Source organism: Molossus molossus, unplaced genomic scaffold, assembly GCF_014108415.1.
Source record: "Molossus molossus isolate mMolMol1 unplaced genomic scaffold, mMolMol1.p scaffold_m16_p_14, whole genome shotgun sequence".
Lineage (NCBI taxonomy): Eukaryota > Metazoa > Chordata > Mammalia > Chiroptera > Molossidae > Molossus > Molossus molossus.
Window position 1 is genome coordinate 28,518,480 of NW_023425349.1, and position 19,191 is coordinate 28,537,670.

The 19,191-nt window shown below is 41.7% G+C and overlaps 1 protein-coding gene across 3 annotated transcripts; it reads left to right on the forward strand.

Annotated features, from left to right (window-relative positions):
- The first annotated feature begins 2,547 nt into the window (after positions 1 to 2,547).
- Positions 2,548 to 11,713, forward strand: BAAT (bile acid-CoA:amino acid N-acyltransferase). Of its 3 annotated transcripts, XM_036261241.1 has the most exons (5): positions 2,755 to 2,760; positions 2,882 to 2,954; positions 6,607 to 7,104; positions 7,333 to 7,535; positions 10,297 to 11,713. In XM_036261241.1, the coding sequence occupies exons 2-5, from the start codon at positions 2,912 to 2,914 to the stop codon at positions 10,924 to 10,926; spliced, it is 1,374 nt and encodes a 457-aa protein (XP_036117134.1). In that variant the 5' UTR covers positions 2,755 to 2,760; positions 2,882 to 2,911; the 3' UTR covers positions 10,927 to 11,713. The 3 variants fall into 3 exon arrangements, with proteins under 3 accessions (XP_036117136.1, XP_036117135.1, XP_036117134.1); XM_036261243.1 differs by lacking the exon at positions 2,882 to 2,954 and having other exon boundaries at positions 2,548 to 2,760; XM_036261242.1 differs by lacking the exon at positions 2,882 to 2,954 and having other exon boundaries at positions 2,548 to 2,760; positions 6,610 to 7,104.
- Positions 11,714 to 19,191: the final 7,478 nt, after the last annotated feature.

Sequence of the window (19,191 nt, forward strand, 5' to 3'; positions counted from 1 at the left end):
ATCTATTTTGAGTTTATTCTTGTGTGCAGTGTGAGACAGTGGTCTAGTTTCATTTTTTTGTATGTATCTGTCCAATTTTGTCAACACTGTTTATTGAATAGACTGTCTTTACCCCATTGTATGTTCTTGCCTCCTTTGTCAAATATTGAGTTGACTATAAAGGCATGAGTTTATTTCTGGGATCTTTATGCTATTTCAATGATCTATTGCTCTCTTTTTATGCCAGTATCATGCTGTTTTGATTACTATGGCCTTGTAGTATAGCTTGATATCAGGTAGTGTGATTCCTCCAACTTTGTTTTTCTTTCTCAAGATTGCTGTTGCTATTCAGGGTCTTTTGTAGTCTATATAAATTTTTGAAATATTTGTTCTTGTTCTGTGAAATACACCATTGATATCTTTATAGGAATTGTGTTCAATTTATAGATTGCTTTGGGTAGTATGGACATTTTAATAATGTTAATTCTTCCTTTTCCTTTAAAGCGAACCAGAATATTTCACCCCAAACTATGCCTCTTTGACATAAAATGTATTAATTAGCACTTGAAAAAACAACAGATGCAAGAAACTCTTTGTTTTCTTTCTGGAAGCAAGAGATAAAACTCCTGGATGGAAGATGTCATCCTACATCAGAAGGAAAGTAACAGTCTTATCATCAAGGACAAGAAGTTGATACTGAGAGAATTCTGTACAAACAGACCTTGTTAAAATAATTCTTATCTTCTGTTAGCCTCCCCTGATAGCTTACTCTTCCTCAACTGCTTCTCTTTGTTCAGCCAAATATAAAAGAAACTAGGTTTTGCTATTTCCTTGGGTCTTCATTCCATATGAGGGCTCCTGGGTCACATAAAACTTACATTACATACATTTATATGCTTTTCCCCTGTTAATCTATCTTCTGTCAGTTAAATTCTCAGGCCCAGCCAATATACCCTGTGTGTGTATGTGTGTGTGTGTGGAGAGAGAGAGAGACAGAGACAGAGAGACAGAGAGAGACAGAGACGGAGACTTAAGAATTTGGCCGATGTGATTGGGGGCTGGAAATCTACAGGGCAGGCCAGCAGCTGGAGACCCAGAGAGGAGATGATGTTTCAGTACTAAATCTGAAGGCAGGATGGAGGGTCAATTCCTCCTCCTTCCTCAGAAGACTGCACAATCTTTTCAGCGTGGTTCACACCTGCCTGTTGACAATTGCTAATGTTTGCTTTGTACACAGTTGACACCTCACCGCCCATGCTCCCACCAGTGTCTCCACTCCTCATTTGCTACATCCTTTAAGGGTCCATGGAGAGCCAGGTTTCCAGTGTCTTCTGTTCTGGGCAGCAGAGTGGAAAAGGCCTGGCTCAGTGCCAGTGTAACCTGCACCTCACTGCATCACCTGGGTACTGAAGCAGCATGATTTGCCTGCCCTTTCTGTGCTTCTTTTAGAGTCCCAGAAAAACAGCACTCTTTCTGCTGCACTCCTCCAGCCCCCACCCCCACCTCCCATCCTTGGATATGGTCCTGGGAATTCATCACTGAGCCAGGGGCCTTACCCTCCTGCCAAGGTTCCCCTCAGCCAATGTAGGAGCCGTGTGCCAAGGCATCCAGCCCTTCTCCCAGACGTTCCAATCTTCCCTTGAGTTCCAAAGTTCAACCCCTTCTCCTCAAGGCTTATTTTTCACTCTTAATTTTATTGTATCCCTCCCATTTCACAAATTAGAAGGCTGAAACAGGAAAGTTAAATAATTTGCCTGAGGTCAGTCACCTTGATAGATGATGAAGGACCAGGGGTTCAGTCTTTGGTCTCTCGGATTTCACAGACCAGTGGAGTCTCAACTACACCTCACTGGCTGCAAAATAAGCAAAAATTAAAAGACATGGTCCCCTCCCTCGAGGAGTTCAGAGCCTGGAAGTACAGACTACAACCTGTAGGTTGGATCACTTGTATGTTTTGGCAATGGATACTGAGTGATGGGATTAACAACCAGCAGATTTCAGAGGTGCAGGGGAGACATTTCTGCACCTGGGGGCTCCTGCTGTCCCTTGGAAGAATGATTCACAAACTGGGCTATGGAGTAACATCTGTTAAAATTACAGATCCAAGAAGCTTACCTCAGACCCAGCAAGTCGGAATCTCCAGGTGCAAGGTTCAGGGATCTCTAGCAGACTCCTCAGGCGAGTCTTTTCTTAAAGAACTTTGAATTTTATTTTTCAATTACATTTGATATTATTCTGTATTAGTTTCAGGTGTACTGCAAAGTGGTTAGACAATCATATACGTTACAAAGTGTTCCCCCCCGGTATTTCCAGCAAGTCCTAGACTATTTCCAGCGATATCTCCACGCTGCTCTGAAGATGGGTGTTTGGGATTCACCTTTTAGAAACCACCCAAAAGACAGCTGCCTACGAGGTCACGGACCGACAGGAGGAGATGCAGGAGGAACCAGAGCAAAGCAGACTAGAGGCCCGAGCTGAGAAAAGGCTCGGGGATCAGAGCTGTGTGATGAACACGGGACTCTGTTATGAAACTCCTACGCTGAAAGGTGCAGCGGCTCAGACTGGCCCTGTGCCCAGATCCGGGGCCTAAGCAAGTAATTCCATCACTGGGGCCTTAAAAGGATGGCACTGCCTTTGGTTTCTGTGGAGAGTTTGACCTTCGAACAGTAGGCTGGGGTGTTTCCAAGGATACAAATTGTGACCAACAGGCAAGTGCTCAGCGCTGGCAGTTGGCTGGGCAAGCCGTCCTGCTCCAGACTGCTTCCTGCAGCCGAATGTAGGGTGAGTGTTCGGGGATCAGGGCTGTCATGGCCTGGGGAGAAGGGGTCTGCTTTCTGGTTTCCGTGGCAGGGCACCTGGGCAGGCTGCTTTCACTTTGCTGTGTGTGTTTCTCCCATCTCAGCAGGTAGCACAGTTCGAAGAGGGACCGTTGATGAACATCCGCGGAGGTTTATTGCTCAGAAACCCTTGGCTGCGTAAGTCAGGGTGCAGCTCATGTGCATTTGTGGAGAGATTGTTTCTTGACTCAAGAAATTTTTTCTAGAATGTATTGCTTGGAAGGAGGGGGAGGACGTGCTAGCGATGAAGAAAAGTGTCGGGCTCCTAAAGGAAATGGCATTTTTGTTTCTTGGTTAGTAATGTTTACTTCTGTGGGTGAGCTTTCGCTCTTTTTTATTTTTATTTGTGTGTGGGTCCTGCCTCCTGGTGTGTTGGTGTCGGGTCAGTTCTTGAATGTCCTTCCTCTGAACAGATCAAGTTCTCCCTGGGGGGTAGGCTGGATCCGCTTTCCCCTGGGAGTCCGGAGGTCTGGAACCTGCCTAGGAGCGTGGTTTTAAGCTTTCAGCCCCTGTCAGGCTGTGTCCGTGTTGCTGAGGGGTCCCTCTCCAACCACGAGGCGAGTCCAGCGGGAGGCTGCTGGGCTGTGGTTTCCTGCCCGCCCTCCAGGAAGTTGTCCAAGTGCTGTGGGGGAGCCATTCCCCTGCAAAAGGTCTGAGTGTTTAGTCAAAGTGTTCAACTTTACCCTTGAGAGAGCCTGGCAGCTGTTGCTCAATAATTGTTGGCTGTTAGAAGAAAAGGGGGAACTGTGTGTGTGTGTGTGTGTGTGTGTGTGTGTGTGTGTAATTTGAATAGCCATTTAAAATAAGCACTTTCTCTACTTGTCAGACGGTTGTGGTACACGACTTTCTTTTCAATTCCCCTCTAGTCATTGCTCCTTTGGAAATGGTTGGTTAAAGATGATGCATAGTGGAGCAGAACAAGTTGTAACACTGACTCTCCCAAATCCCTTTGATCAGTAGCTTCATGGCAAAGACCAGTTTGTTTTTGTTGTCCTTTGTGAAATGAGTCAGAAAATGGGGATTCTCTATCAATTCTCTTATGAGACTTGTTCCTAGTCTTTCTATCCTCTTCTTTCATTTTAAATTTATCTTTTAAAAAAATCACCCTATCAGACCATGAACATATTTGTAAAATGCAAATGCTTACTAAAATGTGTCAGTGTGGTATAATAAGTAACAAGATGAAAAAAATTACTGAAAACATTTTTATTAAAAGGCTCTTCTTGTACTGTTTGTACTTTGCAATGGTTACAATAATAGCAAAGTGTCAGGGTTGCAGCTGAGTTGCAGTGTGTAAAAATTCATTTTGTAGAATGCAATTTTCTTTTTCTGATTTTCTATTACACCAATAGAGTTTACTCTCTTAACTCATTTCACCAAGTATAAGGGGAGTTTGGATAGGTGATTCAGGAAGGAGAGGCAAACATTATCAGCCTACCATCCTCCACACTAACCGCATCCAAAACTGAGAATGAACTCAACCAATTGAACATGGTCCTTTCTCATACTGCTCTATGGAGATGAAAGACCTGTAAAGAAATCACTGATAGGGTTGCTCAGTCACTACCCATCATTGCATAATACTAGCATCATATGTCATTGAAGTTCAACAATTGTTTCTCATTTTCCCAATTAAGAGCTCTTGGGGAAACCCTAGTGATATTTTGTAGAACTTCAGGGCTCCTCGGAACCCCAGTTGAGAATCCCTGGTGTACAGGTGCAAAGTCTTCTTGTGTGTGTGTGTGTGTGTGTGTGTGTGTGTGTGTGTGTTTGTGTTTATGCACGCACATGCACACACATGTTGTGTGTATTTTAATCCTAGACTTTTCTTGTTTCCACTGAATTGATAAGAGAGTGTTATGTAAGGAACAGAAGACACATAGGCCTAATAAATCTGAGGTCTGTCAATACATTATGTATAAGTTTTGAGGACAATAATAACAAGAAGAGATGGGAAAGGATTTTTAATTGGGAAAATCAGTGCTCCCTCCTTCATGATCTCCTTTGGAGGGACAAAGGAAACAGCAGATACAGAGGTGCCCAGGAAGGATCAAGTCAGAAAATACCTACAGAGTACCAAAATGTGCATGGGACATGGAAGTTTAAAAAAATATTTGCCCATCTCACAACCATGAATGAAAGACCCATAAATTCGAGCTGATGCCACCCTCTTCTGTCAAGAACTTTCCTGGTATTAAGGAAAAATATTCCAATCATTCAATTAATTCAAATTGACCAAGAGTTTAGGTTTACATAAAATGGCCAGTAATGCTGGTGGTTGTAGGAGATTAGGTTGAGAGGGAGTGTAGTCTTTGCAGAAAATCACTTTTAAAGTAAGTGCAAAAAGACATTTTCTCCTTCTTTGAGCATTGCCTACCTCCGGTGACTTTTTTCACAGTAAAGGACTAGACATCAAGAACCCCTTTCCTTCCCTGCCTGCCAGAGCCAGTTTATTTTCTCCAGAAGCTTTTCTACTCACTAATCCGACCCCCAAAGCCTTGATTTTTGTATTCCCCCATAAAAAATTAAGGGTTCCTTGGAGAATCAAGCTTTTGGAGGGGACACCTACTACTACAATGTGTGTGAGGATATTATTGGAAAAAAATAGTACATACCTCTGTCAGGGTCTCCTAGGAGACACGTGGTTTTTAGAGTAACTTTTGGAAAGGCCGCACGTTTTCCTATCGCAGGTTGCCGTTTTACCCCGGGGCTCCCACTAATTCAGCACCAGGCTCACGGATCACAAAGTGCTCTACTTTCCCTGCTCCAGCTGTCCCTCGATCAAGGCCTCTGATTCTAGTTCACATTCTTCCGGATCTCACTTCATTTTTATTTTACTCTGAATTTGTTTATCTGTAAACAGGTTCAAATCCTTTGAGAAATGAGGTATGGAAGGAAGGAAGGAAGGAAGGAAGGAAGGAAGGAAGGAAGGAAGGAAGGAAGGAAGGAAGGGAAAGAAAGAAAGAAAGAAAGAAAGAAAGAAAGAAAGAAAGAAAGAAAGAAAGAACCATCAGGAAAGAAGGGAAGGGAAGGGAAAGGAAGGGAAGAGAAGGGAGGAAGAAGGGAGGAAGAAAGAAAAGAAACACCCCCAATTTTCCTTATAATTGAGCAGAGTAAGAAATGACTGATCAAATGTATAGTATAGTCTTTTTACTATGAATAACACAGAGATAAGATCATAAAGTCTTATTTTCCCTTAAAAAAAAAAACACATAATAGGAGTGAAAAGAGCTGGAGGCCAGTCTTGAAAGGACAGGGAGAGATTAGAGACAAAAAACCGACACTCGCACGATACGTACCTGGGCGGTAGCCCTGGTAGGTACGGGGGCTGGAAAGCAACACTGACCCCTCCTATAAGCCCCGTCTCATGTGTCGCCCCCTTGGGTGAAATTGGTCACATGGGTATTATCACAACTGAGGAATTAAAGTTCAACTTGGGTATTATCTCAACTGAGGATTTAAAGTTCAACTTATTTAAAACCACAAAACTAAAATTTAACGGTGTTATATACTGGATAAGCCAGGAGGCTCTGGTGTCGGACCTAGCTTGAATTTCCAGTTCTACTGTTAATTATTCATGAGACTTTGAGCCTGTCACTTAACCTGTGTTCGCCTAGTTCAGATGAGAAGAATGGGGATTCTCTCTCTGCAGGCCTTTTCTCCCTCCTCCGAATGTTCTGCAGACCTTGCACCGTCTCCAGAAATCTAACTTGGCCAGACCTAACATAAGCCTTGTCCGGACCTTTTCCTTACAATTTAAGTCTCCTACTCAAAGTCTCCTCTTCCACAGCAGGGCAGGAAATACCACTCGGTGGTCCCTTGCCAATGGTCCAGCTGACAGCCACCCCAGCCAGCGCCCTTTCTGATGAGCCGGTGCACATCCGAGCGACAGGCCTGCCTCCGTTGCAGCTGGTGACCCTCACAGCATCTCTGGAGGATGAGAAGGGGAATCTGCATTGGTCCAAAGCCTTCTACAGGGCTAACGAGGCTGGTGAGCTGGACCTGAAGCAGGCTCCTTCATGTGGAGGCGACTACACGGGGGTCCATCCGATGGGCCTCTTCTGGTCTCTGAAGCCTGAGCGGCCTTTCGGAAGGCTGCTTAAGAGGGATGTGATGAACAGCCCCTTTTTGGTCACTCTGGACCTATACGACTTAGTGTACTTCGATGGTGTGCCCACGGTTCCGCCCAGGGCCAGCCAGGTGGTGCAGCGCTGGTTCCGGCGCCCGGGGACGCAGCGGGTGCAGATCCGGGAAGGCCGCGTGCGAGGAGCCCTTTTCCTCCCTCCAGGTGAGACTCATCTTTGGTGGCAGAGAAAACACGGTTGATGGGAATAAAAGCAAAAACAAACCGCATCGAAGTATTGGAGAACTAGTATTTCCCACCATCTGTCAAAACTGACTTGTCCTTAGGCGTTCGCGTGTGAAGGTGGAATTCAGTTTGGCTCACCTGTGCTGCCTACCTGACCCTCTGTTTACTCTTTCTAATCTCATCGTCTTCTCTCTTTGTTGTTCTCAGGGGAAGGCCCTTTTCCAGGAGTCATGGATCTGTTTGGGGGTGTGGGGGGTCTAGTTGAATTCCGAGCCAGCCTTCTGTCTGCCCATGGCTTTGCGGTCCTGGCATTAGCATATTTTGCCTATGAAGACCTGCCCCACCCACTGCAGGAGGTGGACTTGGAATACTTTGAGGAAGCTGCCAACCTGCTACTCGCTCATCCCAAGGTATTTGAAATACTTTTCGTTTTACCTTGCAACTGTATAGCAAAAGACACACCCACAAAAATCACAGATTTGTGTTCTGCCCACTTTACCAATCTGCTTGGACTTGGGCATAGTACAACAGTTTACAGTTAAAATGGGAACGCTATTATCTACCTTATAGGATTGATGCTATATCTACCCTGTGGGAGTGCGGGGTTGATTAGAGATCAGCTGAGTGCTTACTGGCATAAAGAAGAAGAGAAGAAAAGGGTGGCTATATTATGATTATTTTCAATGGGATAAAAGCCAAGACTCCTTACATTTAAAGTGCTTGTGATTTATTCACAAGTGGCTTGTCAATGTTTTATCGGCCACCGACCTCAAATCTCAAATCAGCCACCAATTCTCAGGCTTGACATGTTTTCAGACTTCAGTGATGATCTCAGCATGGGGTAATGCTCGTGTAAATCACATTAAAGGGCCCGGAGGCTGAGAACAATGCAGAAGTTTGGTGTAAGAGCTGGGCCATGAAATCAGAGCAGGATTATCAGCAAAGCTGACTTGGCTGCACCATCTGACTTGGCTGAATTAGCTCTTTAGTTCCAGAGCCAGGAGCAGAATGAAGCCTAAAGTAAGGGTTCAGTGTTAGGAGCTAGGCTAGGGAAAGGAATCTGATAAGGAAGGGTCATTTGAGAACTCTTTGTCAAGCATCATGGTGCTATTGAAAGCGTGGCCCATGGACCAGAGGCCTTGGCATCATCTAGGAGTGTTTGAATGTAGACTCTCTGGCCCTGTCTCTGAATCAGCATCTGCATTTTAACAAGATCCCCAGATGATGCATAAGCACATTCAAGCTTTATAAGGACTGGAATAGTACATAAGATAACTCAGCTTTTTTCTAGGGGTTAAATATCAGATGACTTATGATTTAGTTCACTTCAGGAGCTCACAGAGTACTGGTGTTTATGGTGATGACAAAAAAAAAAAAAGACACATAGGGATAAATATCACATGGTCAGGTGTCAAGGTTGATATTCTGTTAAGTTGAACCACATTAGCTTATCATTTTCTAGTTAAAAAGTGTTCAGACATCAATTATTTCTTATGGTTCAACCTAACAGTGGTAAAATAATCACACCAGCTAACATGAAGTGACCGTTAGACTCTATGCTAAATACTTTATAGGCACTACCTCATTTAACGCTCATGACAACTTTGTGCCATAATTACTATTGACATCACCCTGTGAAAGCACAGTCCGATGAAACAATGGGCCAAAACTACACGGCCAGTGACACAGCCCTCTGGCAATGGCCTTGCTCCAGACCTAAGTCATCCTGACTCCTTGGAGAGCCTTGGCTCTTCTTATGGCAACAGAGGATATGCTTCCTATTGGAGCACCGTCAGTTTCTTCTTCTTCGTCATCGTCATCATCAAATATATGTGTGCTTTTTCTAAGCCTGTTTCTCTTTTTAAAGGATTGCCTAAAAGGAATTAAATACCATACAAAATGTTTTCAAGTTAATTGTTTTTTCATTTCAAATTTAGCCTTTTGTGATATTGTCTAAATATCACAAAGGAGAAAGGGCAATTGCCAAAACTCAGTTTGAAATTTGATCAGCAGAAGAGGTTCAGTTCCCCACCTCTGCACCTTGAGATCGTTATAACCTCGAGTAAGACTTTAAACTTCCTGAATCTCAGTTTTCTTGGAAGGAAACTCTCAATAAATTCACCTTGTCTTCTCTGCCTATGTGGTGTCTTCACTCTCTCTTTCCCCACGTCCTCAACCAGTCCCAAAGTGTTTTAGGTTCAACTCCTGAATATTTCTCAGTACATCACACCCTCTTCATCCTCCCTGCCACTGTTTTAGTTTGTGACACTGCAGTTATGTGTTACTCAGTTTCCTATCTGCAGTCACAGCCCTGCTCTGTCCTCATCTGCTCCCAAAGGTGGATGCACATTGGCTTTCTTAGGAAATATTTTATAGTATCAGCTTCTTGGGGCCACCCAGCCCTATTACAGTAGAAACTTGAAAATATATATCTCAGAAAGCTGTAATTTTAAAAAAATCTTCTTTTTGCAGGTGTTAGGAAACACCTGGTGAGCACAATAACATACCAGGTGGCTATGTTTTTGCTCTTGTCTGTCCAGAATGCTGGTCTTTCCTCCCTCATCTCTCAGACTTCCTGCCCCTCTGCTCCCTCAGCCTATCACAGAAGGAAGGGCTCACTCCTATGACCTAAGACTCTTCCTGTTGGATTGTGTACTGTAATTCACCTGTTGGTAGAATCCAAGTCTTTCCTTATTAGGCTTAGCCTTTGGATCAATGGATGCACAAAACCTTTTTAACTATGATGCTATTCAAATATGAACCACACTAACATCATATTATAAAGAACCTAAGCAACCTCTTTTTCTAGTGGAAAGAAGAATTTGATTCTTTGGGAAGCTTACCTGCCTCTGCTCTTGTGATGTAGATTGTTGCTGGTGCATTAGATGCTTCAAGCTTTTTATAGAACTCTGTCTTTGATAAAGAGTTTTTATTTCTTATTTCATTCTATCCTCAATAACAATCCTGTAAGGTAGGTAATATTATCACCCCCATAAGATAATAAGGCTTCGAGAGAGCAGGTAGGTAGTGTTCTCTGTCACAGGAGCTGGGGAACCCGAGTGCCAGGATTCCTACCTCACATTTCTCATGCCCATCATTCCAGCCTGGCCTGTAGCACAGCTCCTTCTCAGTGTAAGACCTGTAATGGGTTCTCTTTATTTTGTGTTTCAGATCCAAGGGCCAGGAATCGGAGTGCTTTCCGTGAGCAAAGGTGCAGAGATTGGGCTGGCCATGGCCTGCTTCCTGAAGCAGGTGACAGCCATTGTCTGCATCAATGGGACCAATGCCGTCTTTGACTTTCCCATCAAGTACAGGGATCTGGTCATGTCACCCATCCAGTCATTTCTGGAGCACACACAGATCCACGTCTCAGGGGCTATATGCCTCTTCCACTGCAGGGGGGACCCCCGGGAAAAACGGAATCAGCAGAGTGTGTTTCCTGTTGAAAAGGCCCAGGGTCAGATCCTCTTCATTATAGGAGAGAATGACCAAGTGTTCAATGGCATGGAATATGCTAAGCAGGCCCTGGAGCGGCTGAAGAGTCACGGGAGAAGCAATGGAAGGATGCTGGTCTACCCCGGGGCAGGCCATCTCCTGGAGCCGCCCTATGCACCCCTATGCTATGCTTCCCAAGGTCAGCCCACTTCCCGTAATCGCTCCCGTTCCGTTAAATACCCCGTTTCCAGACCTCTGCTCTGGGGAGGGGACCCTGTTGCCCATGCCGCAGCCCAAGAGCATGCCTGGGGGGAGATCCAGAAATTCTTCAGGCAACACCTCACCCAAACCAGAAGCCATCTCTGAGCAAGGGCTCTGGGTGAGATGTGGTAGGGAGACAAAAACGAGGATAAGGCAGGAGTATAGTAAGGAGGGGGCTCCTCTGAGTTCTCTACATTCTCAGTAATCTTGAATCAACTGGAAGAACATTGGACAAAATCAAAGGACCAGGGCATAAGGGCATCTGACAAATTTGTATGTACTTTGAATTTTCGTAAATTGAATCTTTGTTTATATGCACCAGGATATGTTGCTATTTCAATGCAAACTGAATAATCTTTTGTACCCCAGTTAGGATTACCTTGGATCCAGGTATTGCCAATCTAGATAAATTCCCTGGAACTTCCAAGTTACTTGTGGAAATACGTTTTCTGTTTAAACTATTCGAGTTGATTTTCTGACATTTGATATGAAAAGTTCCAATACCACCATCGAGTATAATGTGCTTGCTATAGATTTCCAGTAGCCAGCATAATTTCATATTTTTATAATAAGTATGCTTCTTTTTATTCCTAAAATATATTTTTTGTTACAAATTCAATCAGAAATGAGATTGAAGTTAACCAAGTTCTTGGCAGCATTTCTTGAAATTAAATGAGTTAATATGTTTAAAGCTCTTAGAATTGTGCCTGGTGCACAGCAATTTCTGTATGAGTTAGCTATTATTATTTTCATAATGATGTCCTTCTTCAACCTGTTAATGTAACAAGTTACATTCATTAATAAACTAATTTTGCCTATTCGTCTAACTTAAATAGATGAATTTCTCATATTGACTACTTCGGGTTTTAAAATGTATTATGGAGCCAACCTAGTCATTTACATTTTCTCAGAATTTCACCCATATTTTCTGGAACACACTTTTCTCTTATGATTTTTTACATATCCCCTGCTGTTTATTTGCATGCTATCTCTTTTTCCTCTCAGTCTGACTTGCCAAATACTTTTCTATTTTATCTCTCTTTTCTAAGAATAGCTTTTGGTTCTCAGTCAAACGCAAGTCACCAATTTTCGTTTCTTTAAAATAAATTTTTTCTGCCCTTTTTGTGTTTATTTTCTGGCTTCTTAATATTGTGTTCTCATTTTGTTAATTTCTAATTAGCTCTAGTTTACACCCCCTAACCCGCCCTTAAACCCAAGAGTAGTTTTACTAAAAGCACAAAGAATCATCCTGTAGATTACTTGCTGGTTATAAGGAAGAAGGAGGAGGAACAATGCACTTTGCAATGGAAGGATCAGACCATGACCACCTGAACCCACCAATCAAACTTTGCATCACTAAAAATGGTCAATTTGATGTAATGTGCTTCATGGTAAGATGTAAGGTGGAGAGCTCAGCACTACTTAGAACTACTTCTAACAACACTGTTAAACTTGAACTTAAGCCTTTAGATCAAAGGTCTATTAATATAGTGGCTAGAGAACAAGTTAAATGGCTCTTACAAAGAGACAGACAAATCCAGATTGTGGGTCATTCTTTGATGTGGTTTCTTTACAAGTTGATTACCAAACTCACCTGATTTCTTTTAAGTTAGTTGCATGAAAAATTTGAAATTTTTCACTTTGTGGAATTTATTTATTCATTTTTTTTTGCATTAGAGTGAGCTGGGGGACTGTTCAGAATTAAAAGAGACTTAAGAGACATATCAACCAAATGCTGTGTGTGGACCTGGCTTGAACGAAGTAACCGCAAAAAGACATTTTTGGGACAAATAGAGAAGTTCGAATATGAACTGGATATTAAATGATACTAAAAAATTATTATCTTGTTAGGTGTCATCATGGCACTTTGGTTATATAAAAAGTCATGATTTAGAGCTATAGACTGATATATTTTGAGGTGAAGGGTCACAATATCTGGAAATTATTTTAAAATACTGTAAGAATATGGTGTGTGAACAATTATTACATTTACATGGTAGATATAGTGAAGTTTATTTGTTTTCTCTATTATGTGTAATTTTTCATAAAAAAAAAGTTAAAAAATAAGAGATACAATTAATATATTTACCCTTCTGTCCCCCAAGACAAGCACTTTAGCATATACTACATATTTTTCTCCATGAGACCCCCCCATTAATTTCACATTATTGACATTTTTACAATCAATAATTATCTAACATGACTATGCTTTAATAATTTCTTTGTTCCTCACTGTTTCTTACAACCCATCTTTATCATTCTTGGCTTTTTATCCATTTTGCAATTTATCCAAACTAGAAACTCAAGTTATTTAAAAAGATCATGTTCCTCTGTCTCTATTTTGCTCTCACTCTTTAATTGTAATTTTTATACATATAGAATTTGATGTTAACAATTATTTTCCTTCAGCGCTTTAGTCTTTTTATTGTGGCATCCATGGTTGCCAACGAAAGTTTGATTTTTTTCTACTTGTGGGTTTTCCCCCCTCTTTCTTTAAAAGCTTTTTATAATTTTCTCTTTGTTCTTAGTGTTCTGAGAGTCCATCAAACTATGACTGGGAGTGGGTTTCTTATTTCTATCTTATTTGCTTGGTAGTCTATGGGCCAAAAATCATCACATTTTCATGCCTAAAACAATCACAGGCATGGGAAATGAGACCACCATGACATTTAGATAATCCAGATTTACCCATGGGTGTACAGAAGGGCCAAACATCCATTGAAGAACATGTCTATTTGGTGGATGGTGAACTAACAAGGGCTATTGAGCTGCCAAACAGCACAGTTTGCTTTATCTGCTTTTCCTATTTTCTCTAGTTATTTTCATAACAAATAAAAATAGCAGGGGGGCTGGGGGGCAGGTGCTCTTCTGGTTTCTGACACATTTCAAGTATTTTCTATAACCTGTGGACAAAGATTACTTCTGAATTGACCTGTCCAGACATTTTGATTCTCCAAGCTGTTCCTTTCTTCCATGTATCCTTTGGCCAACTGCAGAAGACCCTCTGGTTTGAATGAATATGTGGAACACTTGTCATCTTCTTATGTATGTGCATATGTGACTCCCAGCGACTTTTACACAATCATATTCCCTTTCCAGGGTGATTAGACAAAATACAACAATTTATGTGCCTTGGAATACACAAATAATTTATAACTTTGTACCGGGCAGCCCTCCCAGTCTCTGGATTTTCTTTATCCCTAAAGCTTGCCACTCTTTTGTTTCATTGTTATGTTTTAACCATGACTGGGTATTTTTATCTCATTCTTTATATGTGCTCTTCACAGATTTCTATTGCTTCTGGTAGAAAGTTTTATTGCTTTCAAAATCTCTACTGCATATACTCTTGGTAGCCTAACCTTCCTCCTTCCAAGTAATATCCTGTGCTCAAACAATTCTAGACTTACTCCAGCCCCCACAGGTGAGTGCTAATTGGTGTGGACCAATCATACAGTCTTTTTTCTTTATCCAGTGATTTGTGTAAGCATGAGCATGTGACATCATTCTGGCCAATGAGGTGTCAGAGACATCTGAAGATAATGGACGTTGTCTGAAAGAGACACTTGAGAATTTTGGGGGAAGTCTTCTCTGTCTTAGAAAACAGAGACGGCAGCTTTTCACTTTAGATGTAGTTTTGTCTTAGGGCTGAGGATATATTTGGGCCATGAGAGGATCCAGTCTGAGGACAAAACCAACACACACAGTCTGAGCCAAATGAGTTGCAGTGAAATGAAACTGGGACTCTTATTACTTTGCTTCCACAGTTGCCCAACCTTTGGATTTCTTGTGATTGGATTGAATAAATGTCCTTATTTGTTTAAGTTGTTGACAGTGGGGTTTTCTGTTATTTGTACTGAAGACTATCATGATCACAAACACTTCCACCACAGCCTACCTTCCCTTGGATTTGGACTGAGGCAGGTGAGTAGGATAAATTGCACAAGCAAATTTTTAAAGAAAATTGAGTGAGAGGAATTAAAAATCAACCATTTTGAAATTATTTATTAGATTTTTCTAAGTTCATATAATATGCATAACCTGAGGAATATGTATTGTAGTGAGAGGTGATTGTTACTACATTTTCTTTGTGATGATGGGTAGTGGGAAGAAGTGAAATCTCCTATGGTGAGTAAAGTCACCTCCTGATTAGAGATCAGCTGAAAATAAGCCATCTACTTTGCAGAAAGAAAGACAGACACAAAAATGCTCATTGAGTACTTATTGTATACTAAAATCTCTGCTGAAAGCTTTTCATGAGTTATCTGATTTAATTATCACATCAACTTTATGGTGTACCTTCCCTGTGCAATACCCTCAGTTTAACAATGAGCACCCTCTGAGGCTGGGAGTTCAACTTGCATTGTAATTCAGTCCGTCACAAGCAAGACAAGATTCTGGGTTTGATTTTTAGCAATCTCAGCCCTGTGGCTGCAGGAGATAAGGATATTCTTCAGAGTACACAGAGATGCTTTCAGATCATTTATGGGGCACACGAACTGGGAACTAAAATCCCCAAGTTCATGCTTTTCTTCCTTCACTTTGTCCAGTGACATTAAGAGCAACTAGCTAATCTCATTATATTCATTACTTTACCAACCATTCTCAGTACCAAAATCTGTATTAGTTTCTTTGTTCCAAAGAAACAAAATCAACAGAATGTATATAGAGAAATAAAGTTATTATAAGGAATTGGCTCATGCAATTTTAGCGTCTGAGAATCCCAAGAGCTACCATTAGCAAGCTGGAACCCAGGAGAGCTGATGGTGTCATTCTATTCTGAGTCTAAAGGCCTAGGAACCACAAGAGCCAGTGTGCAAGTTCCAGTCTGAAAGCTGGCAGGCCCAAGATTCAAGAAGAGCCAATGTTTCATGTGCGTGTGAAGGCGGGAAAAGACCAAGGTCCTAGCTCAAACAGCCAGGCAGGAGGAGTTCCTTCTTACTTGAAGGAAGGTCAGCCTTTTTGTCCTATTCAGCTTCCAACTGATTGGATGGGGCCCACCCACGTTAGGGAGGGCAGTCTGCTTTCCTCAGTTACCAATGAAAAAGTTAAGCTCATCCAAAACACCCTCACAGACAAACCCAGAATAAGGTTTGACCAAATGTCTGGGCACCGGGTGGCTCAGTTAGGTTGACACATAAAATGAACCATCACAGCATAGGTAGTCACTAAAATTATTTCCATTTTACTGCTGTGTAATTGAGCCATGGAGAGCTTAACTTACCTAAGCTCACATAAGTAGAGATAAGTTTACAATAGGATTGAATTTACAGTCTTTTCCCAAGACTCATGTAATTATTATTTCATCCATCTGACAGCAGTATCTACCCCGGTTGTAGTAGTTCTTCTCTGTTATACCATGGCTTCCACTATAATTGAGGTTGAATGTGGTAAGTGTCCTTTTAATTTCTCAGTTTGATTGGCTCAGCACATAATAGTAAAAGACAGACTTTGGTAGTAAAAAAAAAAAAGTATTATGTAAAGTTTTTTACATAGTAGTAAAAGATTTTCTCTCAGTCCAAAGACACAGGGCCTCTGCAAATACTTTGATATCACTACACTCACAGAAAGATAAAGCAGACCAAGCAGGGGCGTGTTCTGGCCTGTGAGAAAGGTTCAGTGAACGTACAGCCTTGCCCTGAATGAGAAAAACTGGGGCAAAGAAGAAAACTCACCAATAGAGGAGAACCAGAGAAAAGTCATCTTGGCCACGAGACCAGGGCTGTGTAGTAGGCTTTTCCCGGGGCTTATTGAAATATCCATATTAACACTTTTTCTCCCGCTGGGATTTTATACTCACTGAAGAACATTTTAATGAATGAAATGGTTTTCTAGACATCTCAGTTACAAGAAGGGGTGTGGGTAACGGATGTTAAATTCTGAACACTAGAGAGTGATGATTCCACCATCAATTAATGAATTTTTTTTTTTAGTTTATGCTTTAGTTTTAGTTTAGTTTAGTTTTTTAGTTTATGGTGTGTTAGAAACAATATTTTTAAATGTTTTTACATGCATTTCCTTGCTCCTTCCCCCCTCCCCCCACCCCAGTGCTATTGTTACAAAAATAATGTAAAGAGAAGGAAAGAGTTAAAGGCCCCAAAAGGGATTGATTTACCATTAAGAGACTCGTTTGACTGGAAGAGAGGCAATTACATTTAACTGGCAAATCAAGTTTATTTTTCCCCCTCTACTTAGTGGGATAGAGAAGCTTATTAGGAAATGTATTGGTTTTAGAAAATATTTATGCAGAGAAACGGGTCAAATCTTTTATTCTGCTACATTCAATAAGTAAGAGTCTTTCACAAAGAACTGGTCATCTGCTGAGAGATTGGGTAGACTCAGAGACCATACCTTCCTTGCCTTGACCCCAAGCCCCGCCCCTGCCAGTAGAGGTAAAGTTACTATGAAAAGCTATGGAAATGCAGTGGGTGGCGGTAGGGGTGGTGGTAATTCTGTCCTCAGTCACCAGAAAGAGCACTGTAGAAGATATGGCATTTGAACTGCATCTCAGAGTATTTTTTTTATTTTGAAGTTCCCAGAACAGAGATGCTATGAGAGTGAGAAGGAATAAATCTGATGAAGGCATACTTTGCTAAGAATCTATAAGAACATATATCAAGGCCCTTTGGTTTATCATTTAATAAGGGAGTCTTTTTGTTTTTCTTTTTTAACAGAGTTAAAGGCTCCAGTTCATGCCAATGAGGCAAAAGTTACGGTGGTAGAGCTGGTACATGTTCATGAATATCAGTTATTTCATCAGCCAGTGGTAGATTATTTAATATATACCCAGTGGATCTTGGTATGATTTTACAAAATGCATAAAAATCTATTTTTGAGGTGGTCAAACAACTCAAAATCCCGCTAATGGTTAGTTAACAACTGGTTACTAATTAATTAGCCCTAGATGTGGACATCATTGGGCCCAAGACCCCAAACCAGAGAGCCTCCCCGACAGCACACAGCTGGAGGAGGGGCAGCTGCCTGTCTCCACACTTGCCCCTGTGGCTGCTGAAGAGTGGGCAGGAGAAATGCCCACATGGGGAAATACCTCACTATACGGTCCCTCCAAAGAGCAGAAACTCTGTTGGCTACAAAGAGGAATAACAAGAAGGCAATATAAATACTAAATACAAAATTATATATAATAAGCTTATCTGACTCTACTGAGCCTGGATCTACTCAATTCTGAAATGCTGCAGAACATCGCCTGAAATGGAAAAAGATTGCTCAAAGTTCAATGGAGGTATGACTTTCTGTAACATTAAACATCACTGTCCCAAAAGAAGAAATATTCTCTGTTCCAAAATATTTGAGAAACATTGATGGTCCCATCCAAGTTGACAGGGCAAAGTAAAAAGAGCTTCACACCCACCCTACTCTCCACTCTTCACGCAGGCTTACTTGTAGCCTTCTACAGGTACTGACAGCAGGGCATCAGACCGAGCAAGCCACACCGATGACAGAGGCACCAGTGTCATGCGGGGTAAATGCTGCTTTTCTTGGCAGAGTCATTTCCGATGTCAGAGTGCGTGTGGAGTGGCCTGGCTCCATAGGAATCGATGGGCTGGAGAGGAGAGGCAAACTCAGTTCCTTTTCCTCTCCAGCTGTTCATCTGTCACCAAGCATGGGAATTAAATTTAGAAAAGTTTCTCTAGAAAGAAAGTGTTACTGAAAGCTGTTATTCTACCACATCCAATCCAGGTGCAAATTCTGTTGAGTCTGCCTCCCAGCTGTTTCTCATATCTGTCCAACCCACTTTCTGTCATTACTACCACTACCCTAATTCAAGTCCGAATCATGTTTTGCCCAATACAGTGACCTCTTAGTTGATAATCTCATTTTCATTCTTGATTCTTTTCAACTCCTTCTACACACAGAAGCAGCCTAGAAGGACTCCTTAGAAATACAAATCTGATCATGCCATTCTCTTGCTTACTGAGGGCTTTCTGTCCCCTCAGGCTTCCTGTAATTTTAGGGTAAGTTCTAAAATCCATAACAAGGCCTCCAAAGTCCCCAACATGCTTACCAGCATCATTGACTTTCAGTATCCTTCAGTCACTCTGGCTTTCCTTTACTTCTTCACATATGTAAAGCTCTTTTCTGCCCCAGGACCTTTGCACATGATGTTTCCTCATATGCTTTTCTCTGCTTTCTGTCTAGTTAACTTTCTACTCACTCTAACATGTATGTCACTTCTTTAAAGAAGCATTTCCTCGGAACATTGTCTTGCCTTATTTAAATCAGATCTCCCTTCCAAGCACTAATCATATATTAATTGGTTTGTGATTGTTTTCCTTTTCTTCCACTTGACTCTAAGTTCCATGAGGGTAGAAGAAGGTCAGTTTATTTTGTTGCATATTCCCAGTTCTTAGC